Source organism: Macrobrachium rosenbergii, chromosome 44 (genome assembly GCF_040412425.1).
Source record: "Macrobrachium rosenbergii isolate ZJJX-2024 chromosome 44, ASM4041242v1, whole genome shotgun sequence".
Taxonomy (NCBI): domain Eukaryota; kingdom Metazoa; phylum Arthropoda; class Malacostraca; order Decapoda; family Palaemonidae; genus Macrobrachium; species Macrobrachium rosenbergii.
The window spans coordinates 33,738,070-33,760,737 of NC_089784.1; the positions used below are offsets into that span (position 1 = coordinate 33,738,070).

The window sequence follows — 22,668 nt, forward strand, 5'->3', positions numbered from 1 at the left end:
GCCCCACCTAGGCTCCCCCACTGATGGAATGCCAGCTACGCCACTGGTTGCATTTGTTATTCACGAATATAATCACATTTGTTTTTCAAAAATTTAATTACATTTATTATTCAGAATTACATGTGCTATTCACAAATTGAATCATTGGTTATTCACAAATTGAACTGCAGTCGTTATTCTCAAATATATTGAACTTGTTATTCACAAAATTTAATTACATTAGTTATTCCCAAACTGAATTACATTTCTTATTCACAAATTGAATTGCATTTGTTATTCACAAAATTTAATTACATTAGTTATTCCCAAACTAAATTACATTTCTTATTCACAAATTGAATTGCATTTGTTATTCACAAATCGAATTGTATTTGTTATTCACAAACTGAATTACATTTGTTATTCACAAATCGAATTGCACTTGTCATTCACAAACTGAATCACATCTGTTATTCACAAATCGCATTGCATTTGTTATTCACAAATCGCATTGCACTTGTCATTCCCAAACTGAATCACATTTGTTATTCACAAATTAAATTACATTTGTTATTCATAAATTGAATCAACTGTTATTCACAAATTGAACTGCATTCGTTATTCACAAATATACTGACATTTACTATTCACAAAATTTAATTACATTAGTTATTACCAAATTGAATTACATTTTTTATTCACAAATCGAAATGCATTTTTCATTCCCAAATTGAATTGCATTTATTATTCACAAACTGAATTACCTTTGTTATTCCCATATTGAATTATATTTTTCATTCGCAAATCCAACTGCATTTGTCATGCACAAATTGAATTACATCTGTTATTTACATATTGAATTATATTTGCCATTCACAAATCGAATTGCATTTGTCATTCACAAACTGAATTACATCTGTTATTCACAAACTGAATTATATTTGTCATTCCCAAATTGAATTACATTTGTTATTCAAAAACTGAATTACAATTGTTACTCCCATATTTAATTATATCTTTTATTCGCAAACCGAATTGCACTTGTCATTCCCAAATTGAATTACATCTGTTACTCTTAAAATGAATTATATTTGTCATTCCCAAATTGAATTACATTTGTTATTCACAAACTGAATTACAATTGTTATTCCCAAACTGAATTACACCTTTTATTCGCAAATCTAAGTGCACTTGTCATTACCAAATTGAATTACATTTGTTATTCACAAACTGAATTATATTTGTTATTCGCAAATCGAATTATAACCGAAAAACATATAGCGTACAAAATGGCAATCAATTTCTACATCCAATTCGTGAATTCATGCCAGTGCATTCAATATACATAATGTATGAGCATTCATACACAAACACAAAAAATGTATTATTTTTTTTTTATCTAGGACAGTGGTTCTTAACCTTTTTATTATTACGCCCCCCCTAAGAGTTGGTCCTTCCCTCCACGCCCCCTCTAAGAGTTGGTCCTTCCCTCCACGCCCCCTCTAAGAGTTGGTCCTTCCCTCCACGCCCCCACCCCTTGCATCTATGAGTAAAATTCCCTCCCAGATTTAAAGGAAAATGAAAAAGAGAAAGAGAAGGGGTGTTTTTATTCTTTTTGGACTGAATTAGTGAGATACTTGACACTGCTTCTCAGCGATTCCTGCTAAGAGAATAACGAATATAATTAGAGAATTTTTAAGTTTTCCCTAGGGCTTGCGCGCCCCCACCCCCTGAAAATTGCTGACGCCCCCCAGGTTGAGGACCGCTGATCTAGGATGTGTTTATGAATGAAACCTGAGTCGTTGACATAACTATCATAACCAAGTTACTTCTCTTAAGTTTATGAGAAGAAGCCAGCTTGATTAACTTATTACCATATCATAGTGAACATCCGTTTTATCTGACGACTCGGTTACTCGGACCTCTAATGGTAATTCTCTGCTACACATTTCTCAAAATAAAATCTGCAGAAGATAAAAGCGGATGTCCCACAATTACATCTATTCACTGACAGCTATAATACTTTCATTCATACAATTATCAGAATTTCTGTGTACACCATAAGGTGTACACAGAAATTCATCATAAAACAAGAAAATACATTATGTTTAAATAAACACAAGAGGGGGGAAAACATGGGGAAAGTAAGTCAATATATGCGACAGTCTGAGCACAACTTACAAAATACAAAAGTGGATTTTTGTTATCGAACCTGTACGCCTATTCGAATGAGGTGAACAGGACCAAGAGTGATCACTATACTATGTGTTGGAAAGGAATGGAATACAAAATTTAGGCCAAAGGCCAAGCGCTGGGACCTATGAGGTCATTCACTGCTGAGAGGAAAATTGCGAGTAAAGAACGCTTTGAAGGTGTAACATAAGGAAGACCTCGCAGCTGCACTATGAAACAACTGTCAGGAGAGGGTGGAGAGTAAGATGGAAGAGAGAGAATACGAACGTAGGTACAATACAAGGAATGAGAGGGGTTGCAGCTAGGGGCCGAAGGAACGCTGCAAAGAACATTAAGTAATGTCTACCGCGGACCACGTGAGGTACACTGACGGCGCTACCCCCACGGGGTATACTGCCAATGATAATTTTTTATCAAGTTTACAAAAGAGGAAAGATCATCATATTAGCCACTTCAAAGAAATCTGCGAACGTACTGCTCTCTCCATTACGAAACAGAGGACCAACCCTGATATTTACTATCATAGCGCAATAGTGAGCGTCAAACGTCTTGCCTACTGCTTCTCAGAAATCGAGCGTTAGCAACTTGCTATGAATTTCCTCTTTTCTTTGGCAACTTGTACGGGCCCAGTATTACAACAAAGATGAAAATATGGTAATAATAATGAAATATGATACATAAGCTATTTTAGGAGTATCGTAGGCCACTGCGAATGCGTCCCTGGGGAGCTTCGCGTCATCTGAAAGCTTAGGTACTCGAGGAAAATCCCATTCGCCAGTCATCGAAGGCGTACAGTCCGAAAACACGAAAGCGTTCTCCGAACTGGAATTTTAATCATTCGGACACAATTTAGAAGTAAATGTTCGTTCCTTTTATTATTATTATTATTATTATTATTATTATTATTATTATTATTATTATTATTATTATTATTATTATTATTATTATTATTATTATTATTATTATTATTATAAAAAAATACTCATAGATGCATGATTCTTAAAATGGAGAGACAAATCCATAGCTATGTATACGCATTAAAGATAAAACAGTACAGAGCGCTTTCGGGAATCTGTTAGTTCCCTTTTTCAATTGAAAAGAGGAACCGGACAGATTCCCGAAAACTATCTGTACAGTTTTACCTTTCAATATACATAAATGTGGATTTGTTTCTCCATTATTATTATTATTATTATTATTATTATTATTATTATTATTATTTCAGTAGATGAAACCTATTCGAATGGAACAAGCGCACCAAAGAAGCCATTGACTTGAAATTCAAGCTTCCAAAGAACGTTGGTTTCACCCTCCCAAAGCAGACCCCACACTGCAGCAGTGTCTGATCATGATACAGAGCCAGTGATTTTTCATCGCCCTGGGAACTTAAATTTTACTCATTCTGAAACAACTTAGAAGTAAATGCTGCTTTTTATTATTATTTTAGATTACCTTGGAACTGGAATTTACTCATTCTGAAACTGTTAAAATTAAATGCTGTTTCTTTTGATTATTTTTCATTACCTTATAACTGGAATTCACCAATTTTGAAAAAAAACGTAAAACTGAATCCCGTTTCTTATTATTATTTTCATTACTTTGGAATTGGAATTTTACTCATTCTGGTACAATATACAGTAAATGTTTTTCCTTTTGAATATTTCTTTTTATTACTTTGGAACTGGAATTTACTCATTCTGAAACAATGAAGAAGTAACTGCTGTTTATTGTTGATTATTTTCATTACTTTGAAATTGGAAGTCACCAACTGTATTATTATTATTATTATTATTATTATTATTATTATTATTATTATTATTATTATTATTACTTAGATGATGAGCCCTATTCATATGGACCAAGCTCACTAAAGGGGTCACTGACCTGAAATTCAAGCTTCCTAAGAATATGGTGTTCCTTGGAAAGAAGTAACGGAAGCTATTAGGAAATACAGGAAGAAATCAGTTGTCAAAAAAGAAAAAAACGTATAAACCAAAAAGAAAAAAACATATAAACCAATTAATATAAAATAATACAAACGTAAGTAAATTGTTAAAACAGAAGGAGACTTGTTTTAGGGTAGTAATGCATTGCATCTTCGCTTGAACATCTGAGGTTCAAACTCTACAATTCAGAGGTAAATGTGTTTCTTTCTAATATTTTTCATTACTTTTGAACCAGAATTTACTCATTTTGAAACACTGTAGAAGTAAATGTTTCTTTTCATTATTTTTGTATTATTTCTATTTCTGTTCCATCAAACCATGGCGACAGACGTTTGACATGAATTCCTTGAACTACGATTCCCAAAACTGATATAATATAGAAGTCAAAATGTTATATTTATTATTTTTGCTAACGTTCCACTAAATGTCACCTCATATGATGACACCCTTATACCTGGAAAGCCCCTTAACCAGGTTACTGCGGTGAACTTGAGTGCGCACTACAAAATCTGTTCTCAAGAAAAGTTAGCTATTGTGAGAATGCAAGATTCTCAGTCATGCGAGTGAATCACCCAATATCATCTGTCCTCCCGCTGCATATGATTTCAAGCGCTAACCAATTCTCCTTTTTTCCCATTTCTAATTTTCTGTAAAAGAAAACTATCGAGACGTATATTTGTCTGTCCGTCCGCACTTTTTCCTGTCCGCCCTCCGATCTTAAAAACTACTGAGGCTAGAGGGCTGCAAATTGGTGTGTTCATCATCCACCCTCCAGTCATCACACATACTAAATTGCAGCTCTCTAGCCTCTTCAGTAGTTTTTATTTTATTTAAGGCTAAAGTTAGCCATGATCGTGCGTCTCACAACGCTTTAGGTGTCAACAACACAGGCCACCACCGGGCAGTGGCTGAGAGTTTCATGGGCCTCGGCTGAAGCCGAAGAAACTTCGGCGAAGTTTTCACTAGTTTAATTTTAATCTCAGAAAGAAAGCAATGTCACTTCCAACTTTCCTGAAATCTCCATCAGTTCCACCACTGGACATCAAAAAATGACTTGCCCTTAGTGTTTGAGCACATTACAGTACGTCCTTGGAACAAAGGTGTGCTATTTAAAACTCCTAAATCAAGACTTTACTTATAAAATATCACTCGGGTTGCCTATAGATATGATGTCCAATTCTCTCTTGCCAAGAAAAATTTTTAAAAATGCGCCAAAGTTTCTCTCGGCGCAAACGAGTTTTCTGTACAGCTTATAATCACGGCCGCCGAAAATAGATCTATCTTTAGGTGGTCTCGGTATAATGCTGTATGAGCCGCGGCCCATGAAACTATCAGCCGGCAGAGGTGGTCTGTATTGTTGCATTGCCAGAAGCACGATCATGGCTAACTTTAACCTTAAATCAAATAAAAACTACTGAGGAAAGAGGGCTGCGATTTGGTATGTTTGATGATTTTAGGGTGGATCATCTACATACTAATTTGCAGCCCTCTAGCCTCAGTGGTTTTTAAGATCTGAGGGCGACAGAAAAAGTGCGGACGGAGAGACAAAGCCGGCACAATAGTTTTCTTTTCAGAAAACTAAAAAGTTAAGTCAAAGTTACTTTCTACGAATTAAAACAGAATCTTCATAGTAAGAAAACAGCTCAAAGAATTGTTATGTTAATGACACAGCTCTAACTTCCAACCCTGACTTATAATAATAATAATAATAATAATAATAATAATAATAATAATAATAATAATAATAATATCATCTTAGAAGATCCTCTTTAGGGAGAAGATTTGTACTCGTTTTCGGGTATAAATATTCCCTGCGTGTACCCCTGGTACCATTCACCTCCTCTCAATGGTAGCGAGGCCTCCCGAAGACCCGAAATAATGAATGAACTTCTGACAGCTGCTTCACAAATTACCTGCTAAAACAAAATTATACGCAAAGTAGAGAAGGCGAAATATAAGCTCAACGGCATGCAGAGTGCCATTCTTTTCAACGAATAATAATAATAATAATAATAATAATAATAATAATAATAATAATAATAATAATAATAATAATAATAATAATAATAATAATAATAATAATAATAATAATAATAACAATGGAGAAACAAATCCACAGTTGTGTATACGTACTACATATACATAACTGTCGATTTGTTTCTCCATTTGAAGACGTAAATGGGGTTGACTAATAATCCTTCACCCAACTTTTAAGGACACGTAAAGCATTCTAAAAACCTATTACATTTCCTGATGTCACATCCTGGCAAAAGTCAATTATAGAAATTACATAACATAAAAATCCCATTAATCAGAAATTTGAGCATTACATGGAAGATAAACAATGTTCGTCACTTGCGGTAATATTCTTATGTACTCCCGTCGCCAAAGAACCGAGCGAGGGGATATTTCAAAATTATATGGGGAAAAAATGGTGCCTTGATATTCTCAGAAAAATAGGACGTTGGATCTCTTGAAATATAAGAGTTTCAGACCTTTTAATAAACAACCTTTTCTGACACATTTTCTGCTTAAAAGCTTCTCAAAATATAAAACCCAGAATAGTATTTGAAAACTTTTGACTTCTGACTAAAAACCCCGCTAGACACCATCTTGTTAATAATAATAATAATAATAATAATAATTATTATTATTATTATTATTATTATTATTATTAGTTAATAATAATAATAATAATAATAATAAATTATTATTATTATTATTATTATTATTATTATTATTATTGCAACAATTATACTAGGCGCTTGTATATGTAATTCGTCCTTGCAACAATTATGCGTGATGTCCCTATTTGGCAACACATACTAAAAAAGTTCATACATACAGTATTAAAAAAATATTAAAGAATTCTAGCATGCTTCCATCAAGGATAAAACATTTTCACGCCGAACAGACCACGATAATCTGTAACAATAACAATAACAACTGTATTCTGTAGCAATGACGACTGAATTACGTAACAATAATAACTGTATTCTGTAACAATAACGACTGTATTCTGTGGCAATAGCAACTGAATTACATAACAATAATAGCTGTATTCTGTAACAATAACAACTGCATTCTGTTACAAAAACAATTGTATTCTGTAACAATAAGAAATGTATTCTGTTACAAAAACAACGGTATTCTATAACAATAACTGTATTCTGTTACAAAAACAATTGTATTCTGTAACAATAACGACCGTATACTGTTACAAAAATAACTGTATTCTGTAACAATAACAACTGTATTCTGTAACAATAACAACTGTATTCTGTTACAAAAACAACTGTATCCTGTAACAATCACTGTACTGCAACAAAAACATTGTATTCTGCAATTATAACTGTTCTGAGACAATATCAACTGTATTCTTTAACAACTGCATTAAGTACCTATAATGACTGTATTATGTAACAATAACGACTAAATTCTGTAACAATAACAACTGTATTAAGTAACATAACTATTATGCTCCGTAGCAATAATATCTGAATTCTGTAACAGAACAACTAAACTCTGTAACAATTACAACTGTATTCTGTAACAAAAACATTTGTATTCTGTAACAATAACATTTGTATTCTGTAACAATAACAACTGTATTCTGTAACAATAAATACTGTATTCTGTAACAATTACAACTGTATTATGTAACAAAAACAACTGTGCTCTGCAGCAATTACAACTGTATTCTGTAACAATAAATACTGTATTTTGTAACAAAAACAACTGTATTCTGTACAAAAAACTACTGTATTCTGCGAAGATCAAGGAGATTGTCGCAACTGCCTGTTGAATTTGGTATTACATAACACCCGAACCAGCACTTCCGTGATGGGCTGTTATCTTCTTGCCCCGCCCCCAATTTTTAAAAACTATTTCATAAGAAAACTACCCTCACTTTGCATTTTAACGTTAACACTGATGAGGAACACCGTTCAGGTGTTCGAAAGTCTTTGGTTTTTTTACATAGTAATATATTTACTATATAATTGTGGATTTTTATTACTCAGATTGTTTTTCACGAAATTGTGAATCCTTTAGCATTATTATTATTATTATTATTATTATTATTATTATTATTATTATTATTATTATTATAGGCTGTTAGGAAAATTTAAAATATAGAATCTTTTAATTTTTCTCCTTTTAACCACAAAAAAAAGAGGAAAAGCATATACAATTATTATTATTATTATTATTATTATTATTATTATTATTATTATTATTATTATTATTATTAGTATAGTAGACTGTTAGGAAAATTTCATATTAATATAGAATGTCATTTTTTCTCTTTTAGATATATAAAAAGAACAAAAGCACATACAATTATTATTATTATTATTATTATTATTATTATTATTATTATTATTATTATTATTATTATTATTATTATTATTATGGAACACTGTTAGGAAAATTTCAAATTAATATAGAATCTTTCAATTTTTCTCTTTTAAATATATAAAAAGAACAAAAGCATATGCAGTTGTTGTTATTATTATTATTATTATTATTTGAAAGGAGACCATGTTTTAGGGCAGTGTTGTTAAAAACAATTGTCGTTTCAACGCCATTAAGCCTATAGAGAGTTCTCTGTTCTTCTTATATTCTTCTCGTCTGCAGGAAGATGGTGTAACGAACTCTGCATTTCCAGTTATCTTCTATAATATCTCTCAAATGAACTCCACATTCTTAGGAAGCTTGAAAAGTCAGTGGCCCCTTTGGTGGGCTTGTTCCGTATGACTAAAGTTTATTAGCTGAATAATAATAATAATAATAATAATAATAATAATAATAATAATATAATAATAATCGCTGTTTCAACGGCATTAAGCTTATAGAGAGTCTTCTCTGTTCTTCTTATATTCTTCTCGTCTGCAGGAAGGTGGTGTAATGAACTCCCAAAGGACATGGAGAGATATTCAGCTTCCGATGTTTATCCACTCTTGCGTCTCGACGCATGCGCAGGTGGTCGTCTGTGAGAGAATGAATGAAATCACAAGGTGAACAGGTATTTACAGGTATAGAGGGAAGAAAGCTATCTTTCCGCCATAAACACCAGTTCACCTCGGGATTTCATTCATTCTCTCATAGATGACCAAGTGCGCATGCGTCGAGACGCAAGAGTGGATAAACACCTGAAGCAGAATATCTTTCCATGTCCTTTGGGAGTTCATTACACCACCTTCCTGCAGACATGAGGAATATAAGAAGAAGAAGAATAGAGATGACTCTCTATTAGCTTAATGCCTTTGAAAAAAACTAGGTAGGACTGATGAGGGATACGGAGTAGATCTGAAGTCTCTCCTTTTCGTTTGTAACTTTGTACATAAATATTTTTAACACTACTGTGGATTTTAATTCTCGATATTATAGCCTCGTTACAGGGTCGTCTTGTTTCATTATTATTATTATTATTATTATTATTATTATTATTATTATTATTATTATTATTATTATTATTATTATTATTCAGCAAATAAACGTTATTCACATGGGACAAGCACTCACCAAAGGAGTCACTGACTCGAAATTCAAGCTTCACAAGAATGTGATGTTCATTTGCAAGACAGTGTAGACGATAACTGGAAATACAGAAAGAAGAGAAGAAAGAAATACATACATACATAAGTACACAACAGGAGATATACAGAAAAAACATTGAGAAATTTCAAAAGCAAAGATAACAATATTGAACATCTACACAGTAAAATATTCCATAAATCAAACGACTACAGATGAAGGTAAACACAACACTCCGATGGAATACCTTCAGCTAATGTAAGCTCCTACAGCAGACGAGAGAGAGAGAGAGAGAGAGAGAGAGAGAGAGAGAGAGAAACAATCGTAAAGATAATCTCTCTCTCGTGATAAACATTCTCCTGAGAGAGAGAGAGAATATCCATGTAAAGATAATCTCACTCTCGTGATAAACATTCTCCTGACAGAGAGACAGAGAGAGAGAGAGAGAGAGAGAGAGAGAGAGAGAGAGAGAGAGAGATACCCATCGTAGAGATAATCTTACTCACGTGAGAAACTTTCTCCTGAGAGAGAGAGAGAGAGAGAGAGAGAGAGAGAGAGAGAGAGAGAGAGAGGGAGAGAGAAAGAGAGAGTATCCATCGTAAAGATAATCTTACTCCCGTGATAAACACTCTCCTGAGAGAGAGAGAGAGAGAGAGAGAGAATATCCACCGTAAAGATAATCTTACTCCCGTGATAAACATTCTCCTGAGAGAGAGAGAGAGAGAGAGAGAGAGAGAGAAAATATCCACCGTGAAGATAATCTTACTCCCGTGATAAACATTCTCCTGAGAGAGAGAGAGAGAGAGAGAGAGAGAGAGAGAGAGAGAGAGAGAGAGAGAGAGAGAGAGAGAGGAGGGGGAGGGATAGAGAGAATATCCATCGTAAAATTAATCTCACTCTTGTGGTAAACATTTTCCTGCGCGCGCGCGCGAGAGAGAGAGAGAGAGAGAGAGAGAGAGAGAGAGAGAGAGAGAGAGAGAGAGAGAGAGAGAGAGAGAGAGAGAGTATCCATCGTAAAGATAATCTTACTCCTGTGATACACATTCTCCTGAGAGAGAGAGAGAGAGAGAGAGAGAGAGAGAGAGAGAGAGAGAGAGAGAGAGAGAGAGTATCCATCGTAAAAATAATCTTACTCCCATGAAAACATTCTCCTGAGAGAGAGAGAGAGAGAGAGAGAGAGAGAGAATATTCATCGTAAAGATAATCTCACTCTTGTGATAAACATTCTCCTGAGAGAGAGAGAGAGAGAGAGAGAGAGAGAGAGAGAGAGAGAGAGAGAGAGAGAGCTCTTATAATCAACCTAAAAACCGGTACTGAACCAAAACCTGTTTTGTGTTTGTGTTCCTTTGCTTGGGATAAACAATAATATTTTTTTCCTTTCATCCTCATCATTTGTTTAACTGTTTGTAATTCATCTAATATATTAATCTTTATTTATTCTTTAGCATTTATGCTGTTCCCTTATTCCACAAGACGGCATCCAATCCGACAAGAATCTTGCTATGATAATGGTCTATTGACTTTTGTAAAAAAAAAAAAAAAAAAAAAAAAAAAAGTAATAGCAACAAAAACAAGCATATAAAAAGTGTTCAGAAACCGCAAACCTCCGCCAAGGATGAGCAATTTCAGCCTACAATCGCAGGCCTAAACCCCAATTCCCCCTACCCACAGACTCCTCCTCCTCCCCACACATTAAAAATAGGCCCCTAATCCAAACGTTCATATGTCCCAAAATCCGATCACTGATCCATATTTGGTCAAGTTTCCCTAAAAATAAAACTGATGATCAAAATCCTATGCCTCTTATCCAAACGTTCATATCTCCCAAAATCCAACCACTTGCCCACATTTGGTCAAATTTCCCTGATAAAAAATAATAAGGAAATAAAAGCCTTTTGAGCGGCCCTGCTAGCAAAATAACAAGCAGATGAACAAAGAGAATAAAAGCGTACAACTTCTTACATCATATTGGTGGAGGCGATATTACTGACGTCGGTAAGCCCCCGATAACCCACTTTCTCTCTTTTCTCTTATCCTTCACCCCAATTCCTAGAGGGAGATAAAACTAAAAAGAGACAAAAGTGAAGGTATAGTGATCAATATGTGGTGGCATTTCCCATAACCCCGTATCACCCAATCATTCTTAAAATATCTTTCTCGGAACTGGCTTGTTGAACTATTACTTATAGAATCAGAAGCCTTCTGATTCTATTAGTGGCTACTGCTACCTGGGTTTGTCCAGAGAGGATGAAAACCCTTTGTGGGGGGGGGAGTGGTAGCAGAACAGGTTATGGTGAAGGAGCCTCCACCGAAAACCAACTGACTTCCGATGGTTTTATTATTAGTTTTCTGTTAAAGAGAACTATTGAGATGGCTTTGTCTGTCCGTCCGCACTTATTCTGTCCGCCCTCAGATCTTAAAAACCACTGAGGCTAGAGGGCTGCAAATTGGTGTGTTGATCATCCACCCTCCAACCATTAAACATATCAAATTGCAGCCTTCTAGCCTCAGTAGTTTTTATTTTACTTAAGGTGAAAGTTAGCCGTGATCGTGCGTCTGACACTGCTATAGATGCCAACAACACAAACCACCACCGGGCCGTGGCTGAAAGTTTCATGGGCCGCGGCTGAGAGTTTCATGTGCCGTGGCTGAAAATTTCATACAGCATTATATGCTGTACAGAAAACTCGATTTTGCTGAAGAAACTTCGGCTAATTTTTCTTGTTACTTATTGTGGACGCTCCTGTAGAATTGGATTAAAAAATTTTGGCCAAAGCCCAAGCAAGCGCTGGGACCTAAGAGGTCACTCAGCGTTGAAACGTAAATTGACATTAAACGTTTAAAAGGTGTAACGTGGAGAAAACCTCAAAGCAGTTGCATTATGAATCAATTGTTAGGAGAGGGTGGAAAGCAAGATGGAAGAAAGAGAATATGAAAGGAGGTACAGTAAAAGGAACGAAAGGAGTTGCAGCTAGGGGCCGAAGGCACGCTGCAAAGAACCTTAAGTGTTGCCTACAGTGCACCGCATGAGTTGCACTGACGGCACTACCCCACTACGGATACTATCTAATTGAATTACATATGCCAATTTAGATACGTTTGTATAACAAATAGATTATCACAAACCATACGGCTCTGGACTTGTATTGCTATACGGTACGTTATTTTATAATGGAGAAGAACCTGTTTCCATATTTTTACTTACTGTGTGAAATTATATACCCCTGATACGAAATAAAGCATATTATCTATCTATCTATCTATCTATCTATCTATCTATCTATCTATCTATCTATCCATCTGTCTATCTATCTATCTATACTGTCTATCTATCTATCTATGTCTATCTACCTATCTATATATCCATCTGTCTGTTCGTCTATCTATCTATATGTCTGTTTATCTATTTATTTGTCTATCTATCTACTATCAAACTATCTATCTATCTATCTATCTATCTATCTATCTATCTATCTATCTATCTATCTGTATCAGTTTATGGAAATCCCTTTCACAAAAGCTCATGCCAAATCTTTCCCTTTTAACTTGAAAAAAAGAAATTTCCTTAAAACATATCTTAACTTTTAGGGACAGGAAATTTAAAAAAAAAAACCCGGATGTCGAAAGTGACTGAAGACCACACTGATGACGCAAGGCCAATCTGTCGGAAGGTCAAAGGAATTCCATCTTAGAAATGAACGCCACCGATTCGTTCATTTGCCTTGGGTAGAACCATATCATTAGCCGCCTGCCCAACCCAGGGCAGTTCTCAGAATCCTGACGAAACAGAAAAGCCTTTTGTTGTCAATGTGATTAGAGATTCACCTCGTCTCTCAGACGGTACAATTGACCTTGCCGAGAGAGAAGTGTTTTCCCTTGCATTCTAATAGAGTTGAAGTAAAATGCTAGGATATCCAGTTTAATAAGTATGTATATGTATATGCGTATGAATATGCATATGAATATGTATATGTATATATATATGTATATGTATATGTATATACATATAAATGTATGTATATATATGTATATATACACATATATGTATATTATATGTATATAATATATATACATACATATACATATGTATAAATATGTATATATACATATATGTATATCAATGTATATGTATATATATATATATATATGTATGTAATGTATGTATATAAATATACATACATTACATACAAACATTTTATATATAATACATATGTATCTATATGCATATATAAATAAAGATAAAATCCACGAAGGAAAGGGAAACACTTGAGTGCTGCGAGGCCTTTCGACTTACAGGTAGAGGTAATTCACGATGGATTAGTTCATTACTAAGATACTCTGAAATAGAATCTATAAGGACTTTAGTAAAAAGAGAACAAACATCAAAACTAACGAGTCTATCAGTTTTGATGTTTGTTCTCTTTTTTACTAAAGCCCCTATAGATTCTATTTTAGAGTATCTTAGTAATGAACAAATCCATCATATTATTTCACTCACTTGGTTGTGCATTTGTGATTGTAAGTTTATATTCAATGGTGCATTTTACCAACAAATATTTGGTATGGCAATGGCAACCCCTTATCCCCACTCCTCTCTAACTTGTACATGGAATTCTTTAAAAAACGATATTTACCTAATATCATTTATACTCCTTTAAAGTGGTATAGGTATGTTGACGATATTTTAGCTGTTTTGCCTACTGGTATTGATATACTGTAAATGATTTACTCTCTAATTTGAATAACCAGGTACCATCCATTAAGTTTACTTTAGAATTAGAAAAAGACAATGCCTCCTTTACTTAGATGTTTTAATGCACAGAGAACCATTTTAATGCAAATTCAGTATTTATAGGAAACCAACCAACAACTTATGTCCATTTTTATTCATGCCATCACCTTAACATCAAAATATCAATTTTTTCTATGTTTTTACAAGCCTTGCGCATTGTCAGTCCCCAGTATTTGGATCAAGAAATTGAATACATACGAAAAATAGGGACAGATTCATGTTATCCTTCACATGTGCTAGATATTTATTATAAGAAAACCCACAAAAAGTTTTATAGTGAAAGTAACATGGAGAAAGAAACCCATAAGAACATTCTTAGCTTGCCTTATTTTAGTGGTTTTGAAAACATAAAATCATTGTTAAAACATTTTAATGTCAACCTCGTTTTTTCCTATAATAACACACCAAAAAGAATGTTAATAAAAATAGCCCTAAAGAAAACAACAACATAATATATAAAATTCCATGTTTGGACTGCTCCTCTTTTTATATTTGCCAATCTAGCAAAGATTTAGATGTACGTATTAAGCAACATTAATATTCAGTCAAAACTGGACAAACATCCAATGCTATATTCATTCATTTAAGTGAACACTCTCACAGGATAAACTGGACTGAAAGTTCAGTGATTGCCATATCGAAAGATTTCTCTTCAAGAAATTTATTGGAGTCCGCTATTATCCAGCTTACTTCCAGCTGTAATTTTAACCTTAGACCTGGCATGTATTATTTGGACCCCTGTATTACAAAAATATTCAAGAATGACTTAAAAGATAAAATCACTGACTTAATTACAAATTAGTTACCTTATATATATTTTCTATGTATCCGTATGTTGAATATAATTTTTTATTTGTAAAAATTTTCATCTTGCAAAAATTATTATTGTTTTCAAAAAGATAATTATTTTGTTGTACCAATATTTTTTGGGTGGTCAGTCACGCCCTGGTATAATCTTTTAATTGTCCTGTCCCTGCTTCTGAACGGTTGATCCTAATCCTTTGTAAAACCTCTTAAATATTTAACCCTGTTGTGGCATTTCTACTAACTCTTCAATTGTGCTGGATTCCAGGTACATATTTTTCCTTTGTAATCCCCATCTGTCATTTATATGAGCTTTCTTTGTAAACTTACTTTTACATTTCTTCAGTCTGCTAAGTAAAGGATGAAAGAGTCGAAAGGCCTTGCAGCACTCCAATGTTTCCTTCGTGGATTTTATCTTTATTTATATATTCATTACGTTCCATATTTTCGTGATTCAGTTATACATATGCTATATATATACATATATTTATATGTATATATATGAATGTGTATATATATATATATATATATATATATATATATATATATATATATATTTCTGTATGTAATGTATGTATATATATATATATATATATATATATATATATATATATATATATATATATATATATATATATATATATATATATATATATATATATATATATATATATATATATATATATGAATAAGGCTGAATAATCTGTGCCAACACGTCCAAGTAAATATTCTACCAAAATAGCAAAATACTTATAAGCAGTACTGAATAGGAGTAGGCCTACATTTACAAAAAATGTCATACATGAATACATACATATACGGATACTGGGGACATAAATAAATGTCATCCCATCAAAGTAGCTGCACACCTACGTAAGTTGACATCAGAAAACGTGAGAAACCTTTCATCTAAATAAAAAAATTTTATTAAAAAAAAAGCCAGGAAAAGCGTGAGAAACCTTTCACCTAAAAAGAATTTTGTTAATAAAAAAAAAAAAAGTCAGGAAAGGCGTGAGAAACTTTTCATCTAAAAAAAAAAACTGTTTTAATGAAAAAGGCCAGGAAAAGCGTGAGAAGCCTTTCGCCTAAAAAAATGTTTTTAATAAAGAAAGGGGCCAAGAAAAGCGTGAGAAGCCTTTCATCTAAAAATAATTTTTAATAAAAAAACAAGTAAAGCGTGAAAACCCTTTCACCGAAAAATAATTTTTAATTGAAAAAAAAGGGCCAGGAAAAACATGAGAAACTTTTCATCTAAAATTTTTTTTAATACAAAAACAGGAAAAGAGTGAGAAACCTTTCATCTAAAAAAATATTTTTCATAAAAAAAGGCCAAGAAAAGAGTGAGAAACCTTTCATCTACAAATTTTTTTTTAATAAAAAATAACAAGAAAGGAGTGAAAACCTTTCATATAAATTTTTTTAACAAAAAAAAACCAGGAAAAGCGTGAGAAACCTCTCATAAAAAAAATTTTTTTTTATTAAAAAAGCCAGGAAAAGCGTGAGAAACCTTTCACCTAAAAGAACTCTTTTTAAAAAAAAAAAAAGCCAGGAAAAGCGTGAGAAACCTTTCATCTAAAACAATTTTTTAATAAAAAAAAAGCCAGGAAATGCGTGAGAAACGTTTCCTCAAAAAACAATTATTTAAAGAGCCAGAAAAACAGCGAAAAACCTTTCATCTAAAAATATTCTTTTTCAATAAAAAAAAAGTCAGGCAAAGCGTGAACTAGACTCCTCTCAAGGAAAAGAAAAGACATCTACAGCTAAATTGACGTCATGTTTTCCCATTGCTGACCTAAAACGCAAGTAACCATTCTCTCCTAATTGCCCGTTCGTTCACGCTGAAAGACTTCCTACTTTAGATTTCGTCGTCAAGCCGAATTTCAAACGAAGGAAACTTACATCTTTCAGGCTGAAGATGTCAATTTCCGAACGAAGGAAACTGACATCTTTCAGGTTGAAGATGTCAATTTCCAAACGAATGAAACTGACATCTTTCAAGGTGAAGATGTCAGTTTCCAAATGAAGGGAACTGACATCTTTCAAGGTGAAGATGTCAATTTCCAAACGAATGAAACTGACATCTTTCAAGGTGAAGATGTCAGTTTCCAAATGAAGGGAACTGACATCTTTCAAGGTGAAGATGTCCATTTCCAAACGAAGGGAACTGACACCTTTCAAGGTGAGGATGTCAATTTCCAGACGAATGAAACTGACATCCTTCAAGGTGAAGATGTCAATTTCCAAACGAAGGAAACTGACATCTTTCAGGCTGAAGATGTCAACTTCCAAACGAAGGGAACTGACATCTTTCAGGATGAAGATGTCAACTTCCAAACGAAGGGAACTGACATCTTTCAGGATGAAGAAGTCAATTTCCAAACGAAGGAGACTGACATCTTTCAAGGTGAAGATGTCAATTTTCAAAAGAAGGAAACTGATATCTTTCAAGGTGAAAAAGTCAATTTCCAAACGAAGGAGACTGACATCTTTCAAGGTGAAGATGTCAATTTCCAAACGAAGGAAACTGACATCTTTCAAGGTGAAGAAGTCAATTTCCAAACGAAGGAGACTGACATCTTTCAAGATGAAGGTGTCAATTTCCAAACGAAGGAAACTGACATCTTTCAAGGTGAAGATGTCAATTTCCAAACGAAGGAAACTGACATCTTTCAAGGTGAAGATGTCAATTTCCAAACGAAGGGAACTGACATCTTTCAAGATGAAGATGTAAATTTCCAAACGAAGGGAACTGACATCTTTCAAGGTGAAGAAGTCAATTTCTAAACGAAGGAAACTGACATCTTTCAAGGTGAAGAAGTCAATTTCCAAACGAAGGGAACTGACATCTTTCAAGGTGTGATGTCAACTTCCAAACGAAGGAAACTGACATCTTTCAAGGTGAAGAAGTCAATTTCCAAAAGAAGGGTACTGACATCTTCCAAGGCGAAGATGTCAATTTCCAAACGGAGGGAACTCACATCTTTCAAGGTGAAGATGTCAATTTCCAAAATAAGGAAACTTACATCTTTCAGGCTGAAGAAGTCAATTTCCAAACGAAGGGACTGACATCCTTCAAGGTGAAGAAGTCAATTTCCAAACGAGGGAAACTGACATCTTTCAGGCTGAAGACCTCTTTTACGTCTACGTATGAAACTGTTTATAAGACGACTGAAGCCAGGTAATTTACTTACATTTTTTCAATTTATTCATCAATTTGCTACTGTATTCTTTTATTTTTTAGTAAGTGATCTCTCCTTTCTGTATTTCCCCTTACCTTCTGTGACTTCTTTCAGATAAATACCAAATTCTTTGAAAGCTTGAATTTCAAGTGGGCTTGTTCAATATGAACAGGGTTCATCTTATGAATAATAATAATAATAATAATAATAATAATAATAATAATAATAATAATAATAATAATAATAATAATAAAAACACCGTTTTTACACTTTTTAATTTGTACAGAGTCATCTCTATTCATCTTATAAGACGAATAGAGGTCCTTTTATACAAATTAAATTCCGTAAAAACAGTCATTATTTTCAATTACACTGCCCTCAGAGAAGGTCTCCGCTCAAATAATAATAATAATAATAATAATAATAATAATAATAATAATAATAATAATAATAATAATAATAATAATAATAATAATGCAAATCTTCTTCACAATCCCGTGAATATGTTTATAAAATACAAAATCCACATTTATGTAAATTGATGTATTTACAAATAAAATAAATTCCAGGAGCTTTCGAGAGCCTGCTCAGCTCCCTTCTTCAGCTAGAAATGACAGTCTTGGTTATGAGAACTTAAAAACAAACTTTAAAAGCAAGGGTAAACAAGACGCATTCTTTACAAAAATGATAATTAGGTAATTCCCTCGTTCTCGGTCTCCAAACCAGCCAACCGTCGCGATCTCCCCAGGTGACTGCCTCCACGCTTGTTTGTTTACAGCCTCCTCTCTTCTCAAACCAGCATAGGCGCCTGCACCGGAGTCAGCTGTTTGCAACTCCGTTACCTGGGCGGGAGAGGCAGAGATAGCGGCAGTATCAGGGGTGACTTGTGGTATACAAGGATTTCTATAATTAAAATTTTTGATATAAGTAGAACAAATAAGTCTGTTGATAAAACTATCTTCTGTTGTAAACGACTTATTACCTTCCATCGAGTTCCCCATGTTGATGACGGCCCCCTCGACTAATCTTCTCTCATTGACATTATAGTTCTTGTAAAGCAATTTAGACCCTTCCCGGTTGATTCTGTGGTCGCATTCCCAGCTATGTTTGACTAACACGGAGTTGCAAACAGCAGACTCCGGTGCAGGCGCCTATGCTGGTTTGAGAAGAGAGGAGGCTGTAAACAACCGTGGAGGCAGTCACCTGAGGAGATCGCTGGTTTGGAGACCGAGAACGAGGGAATTACCTAATTATCATTTTTGTAAAGAATGCGTCTTGTTTACCCTTGCTTTTAAAGTTTGTTTTTAACTTCTCATAACCAAGACTGTCATTTCTAGCTGAAGAAGGGAGCTGAGCAGGCTCTCGAAAGCTCCTGGAATTCATTTTATTATTTGTAAATACAGTACTTTACATAAATGTGGATTTTGTAATTTAATAATAATAATAATAATAATAATAATAATAATAATAATAATAATAATAATAATAATAGCATCTTAGAAAATTGTGAACCATATGTTTCCTAATTAATCTTCTACATATACATAAATATGCATTATGTCATGCAGAGATCTTGGTCTTTAATTTCCTGAGTAAGAAATAAAACAGAACCTAAAAAACTGGATTCTCCACCAACATTTCACCAAAACTGAGAGCTTACAATGTATATAAAACCACTTGGGGAGCTTTAAAATCACGGCGTTCAAACACGGGCGTATTTTTATATCACTTATTAACACCTTCACAAACATTCCGCTTACCGAAACCGCAGTTTAAATCACACCGATTTTCAAAACTGTTTGGTTCATTTAGATAAAAAAAATAATGTGACGAGCAAATAATACAAGACTAGACTATACTGGTCCGCTGGTATGGTGGTTAGTGTCGTGGATGCCACTCAGATGTCGCGGGTTCGCGTCTCCCCCAGGGCGATGAAAAATCACTGACTCTGTATCATGCTGCAGTATGGGGTCTGCGGTGGGAGGCTGAAACCAACATTCTGTGGAATTATCAAGTTAATGGCCCATTTGGCGTGCTTGTTCCATGTGACTAGGTTTCATCTACTGAAATAATAATAATAACAATAATAATAATAATAATAATAATAATGAAATAATAATAATAATAATAATAATAATAATAATAATAATAATAATAATAAGTTAAAAAGCAAAATCTAAGTAATTTTGCTTTGAATTTTATCATTTCCGGGAATAAAATAGTCACTGCACATTTGAAAAGTAGGAAAGGCAGAACAACGGTGTTAATGTCTAAGGTTTGAGTCATTTTAATAAAATTAAAAAGTCACCAGAAAATAACAATTACAAAACTTCACCGTATGAATTGCGGTGAACATATAATAATAGTAAATCTATTTACTTACTAAAACAAGAACTTTCCTAGTATGGCATTGGGTGAATATTAATATTACCTTAGTTAGCAATGCCCTCCAGTCAACTGTCAACATTATAACCCGATTAATCAGTGGAAGGTATGGGTCCTGCAGCCTCAACCTTCTTAAAGAATAAACCTCGGTTAAGACTCCTGGAGAGTATCCTGCAAAATAATAATAATAATAATAATAATAATAATAATAATAATAATAACGGAGAAATAAAACTGAAATAAAACAGTTATGTAACTACAAATATACAAATATATATATATATATATATATATATATATATATATATATATATATATATATATATATATAATATTTAATAGTAGATAGATAGATAGAAATAGATATAATATATATATATATATATATATATATATATATATATATATATATATATATATATATATATATATATATTGTGTGTGTCTGTGTGTGCGTATCTGTGTGTGTACAGTTACGTAACTGTGGATTTGTTTCTGAATTTCAAGACTCATGCTATTATTAGTATTTTTAATAATAATAATAATAATAATAATAATAATAATAATAATAAATAATAATAGGGAACACTCCTGAAGCATGGAGCTTAACAAAGGCTTACACTAAAATGGCATGATGTGAAATACTGTAAAAATTAAGATACTGATATTTATATGATAATGAACCGCACATTATAACATAATTCAGGGTGGAATGACGTGTGAACTTTTGAAAATGTGTAATGGCAGAAGACACTCTAAATGTCAAGAGAGTATTTACATAATGATGAGTGAATTAACACGAGACCATTATTAAAGACTTCACTTATAATTATCCCTAAATAAAGTATAAAGTGACCTCAGATCAAGTACAGGACTTCCAGGAATGCTTATATAATTCCTGTATGGAATGGAATTTAAAATTCAGGCCAAAGGCCAAGCGCTGGGATCCGTGAGGTCATTCAGCGCTGAAACGGATAATGACAGTAAAAGGTTTGAAAGGTGGAACAGGAGGAAAACCTCCCTGTTGCACTATGTAACAATCGTTAGGAGAGGGTTGAGGAAAGTAAGATGAAAGAAACAGAATATGAACGGAAGTACAGTAAAAGGAATGAAATGGGTTACAGCAAAGGGCCGAAGGGACGCTGCAAAGAACCTTCAGTAATGCCCACAGGGTGCACTGACGTAACCCCCTGCTGGGTTAAAATTTCCTGCATTGGACTTTTAACAAAACTATTCATCCCATTTTCTATGTTAGCTTAAAGAGGAATTAAAAAGAAAACGGAAAATTACATAAATCAAGGTTTGCTGAGTGGAACAATACCACTTTCAAATATACAAGAAAACTTATACGCCCACATTTGCCTTTTTTTCGGTTACCTTTCCCTGTACTGTACAGGCCCTACGTTGCTTAACGACGCTGATCGAAAGGCAACCTTAGCTGAATAAATTGTAATAAAAATCCTCAATGCATATCCAAGGCTTTATTCAAATAAGATCCCGTCACAAACAATTACAGCAGTCAACAGAGTAGGGTCCACTGGGAACGTCAAAAGTAAACAAATAACTACAAACAACAGAAAGGAAAAAAAACCATTCGCTAACGACAAACACAATGCAGCTAAACATTCAAACAGGGTATTAAGATAAAATATGCTAATTTACCACATTACATAAGCTGCAACGCAGTAATGTTCTTGACTCATCATTTCTGGAGTAGCGTTTAGGATGGGAAACCCTGCTGTCCGAAATCGGATATGGTTTCAGTGGTGATCTTTGATTTACACCGGACGTGCAACTCACACTTGGAAGCATCGACTTCAACGTAACTGTCTATTGCAGCCGCTTCTCGTTA

The 22,668-nt window shown here is 33.6% G+C and overlaps 1 protein-coding gene across 1 annotated transcript in view; it reads left to right on the forward strand.

The window, feature by feature from the left end:
- Positions 1 to 18,036, forward strand: part of LOC136829583 (testis-expressed basic protein 1-like) — a 46,996-nt gene extending 28,960 nt beyond the window's left edge. Inside the window, exon 3 of the mRNA XM_067088432.1 lies at positions 17,112 to 18,036. Coding sequence (XP_066944533.1) covers positions 17,112 to 18,036 — 925 coding nt within the window. The remainder of the gene's footprint in view (positions 1 to 17,111) is intronic.
- Positions 18,037 to 22,668: the final 4,632 nt, after the last annotated feature.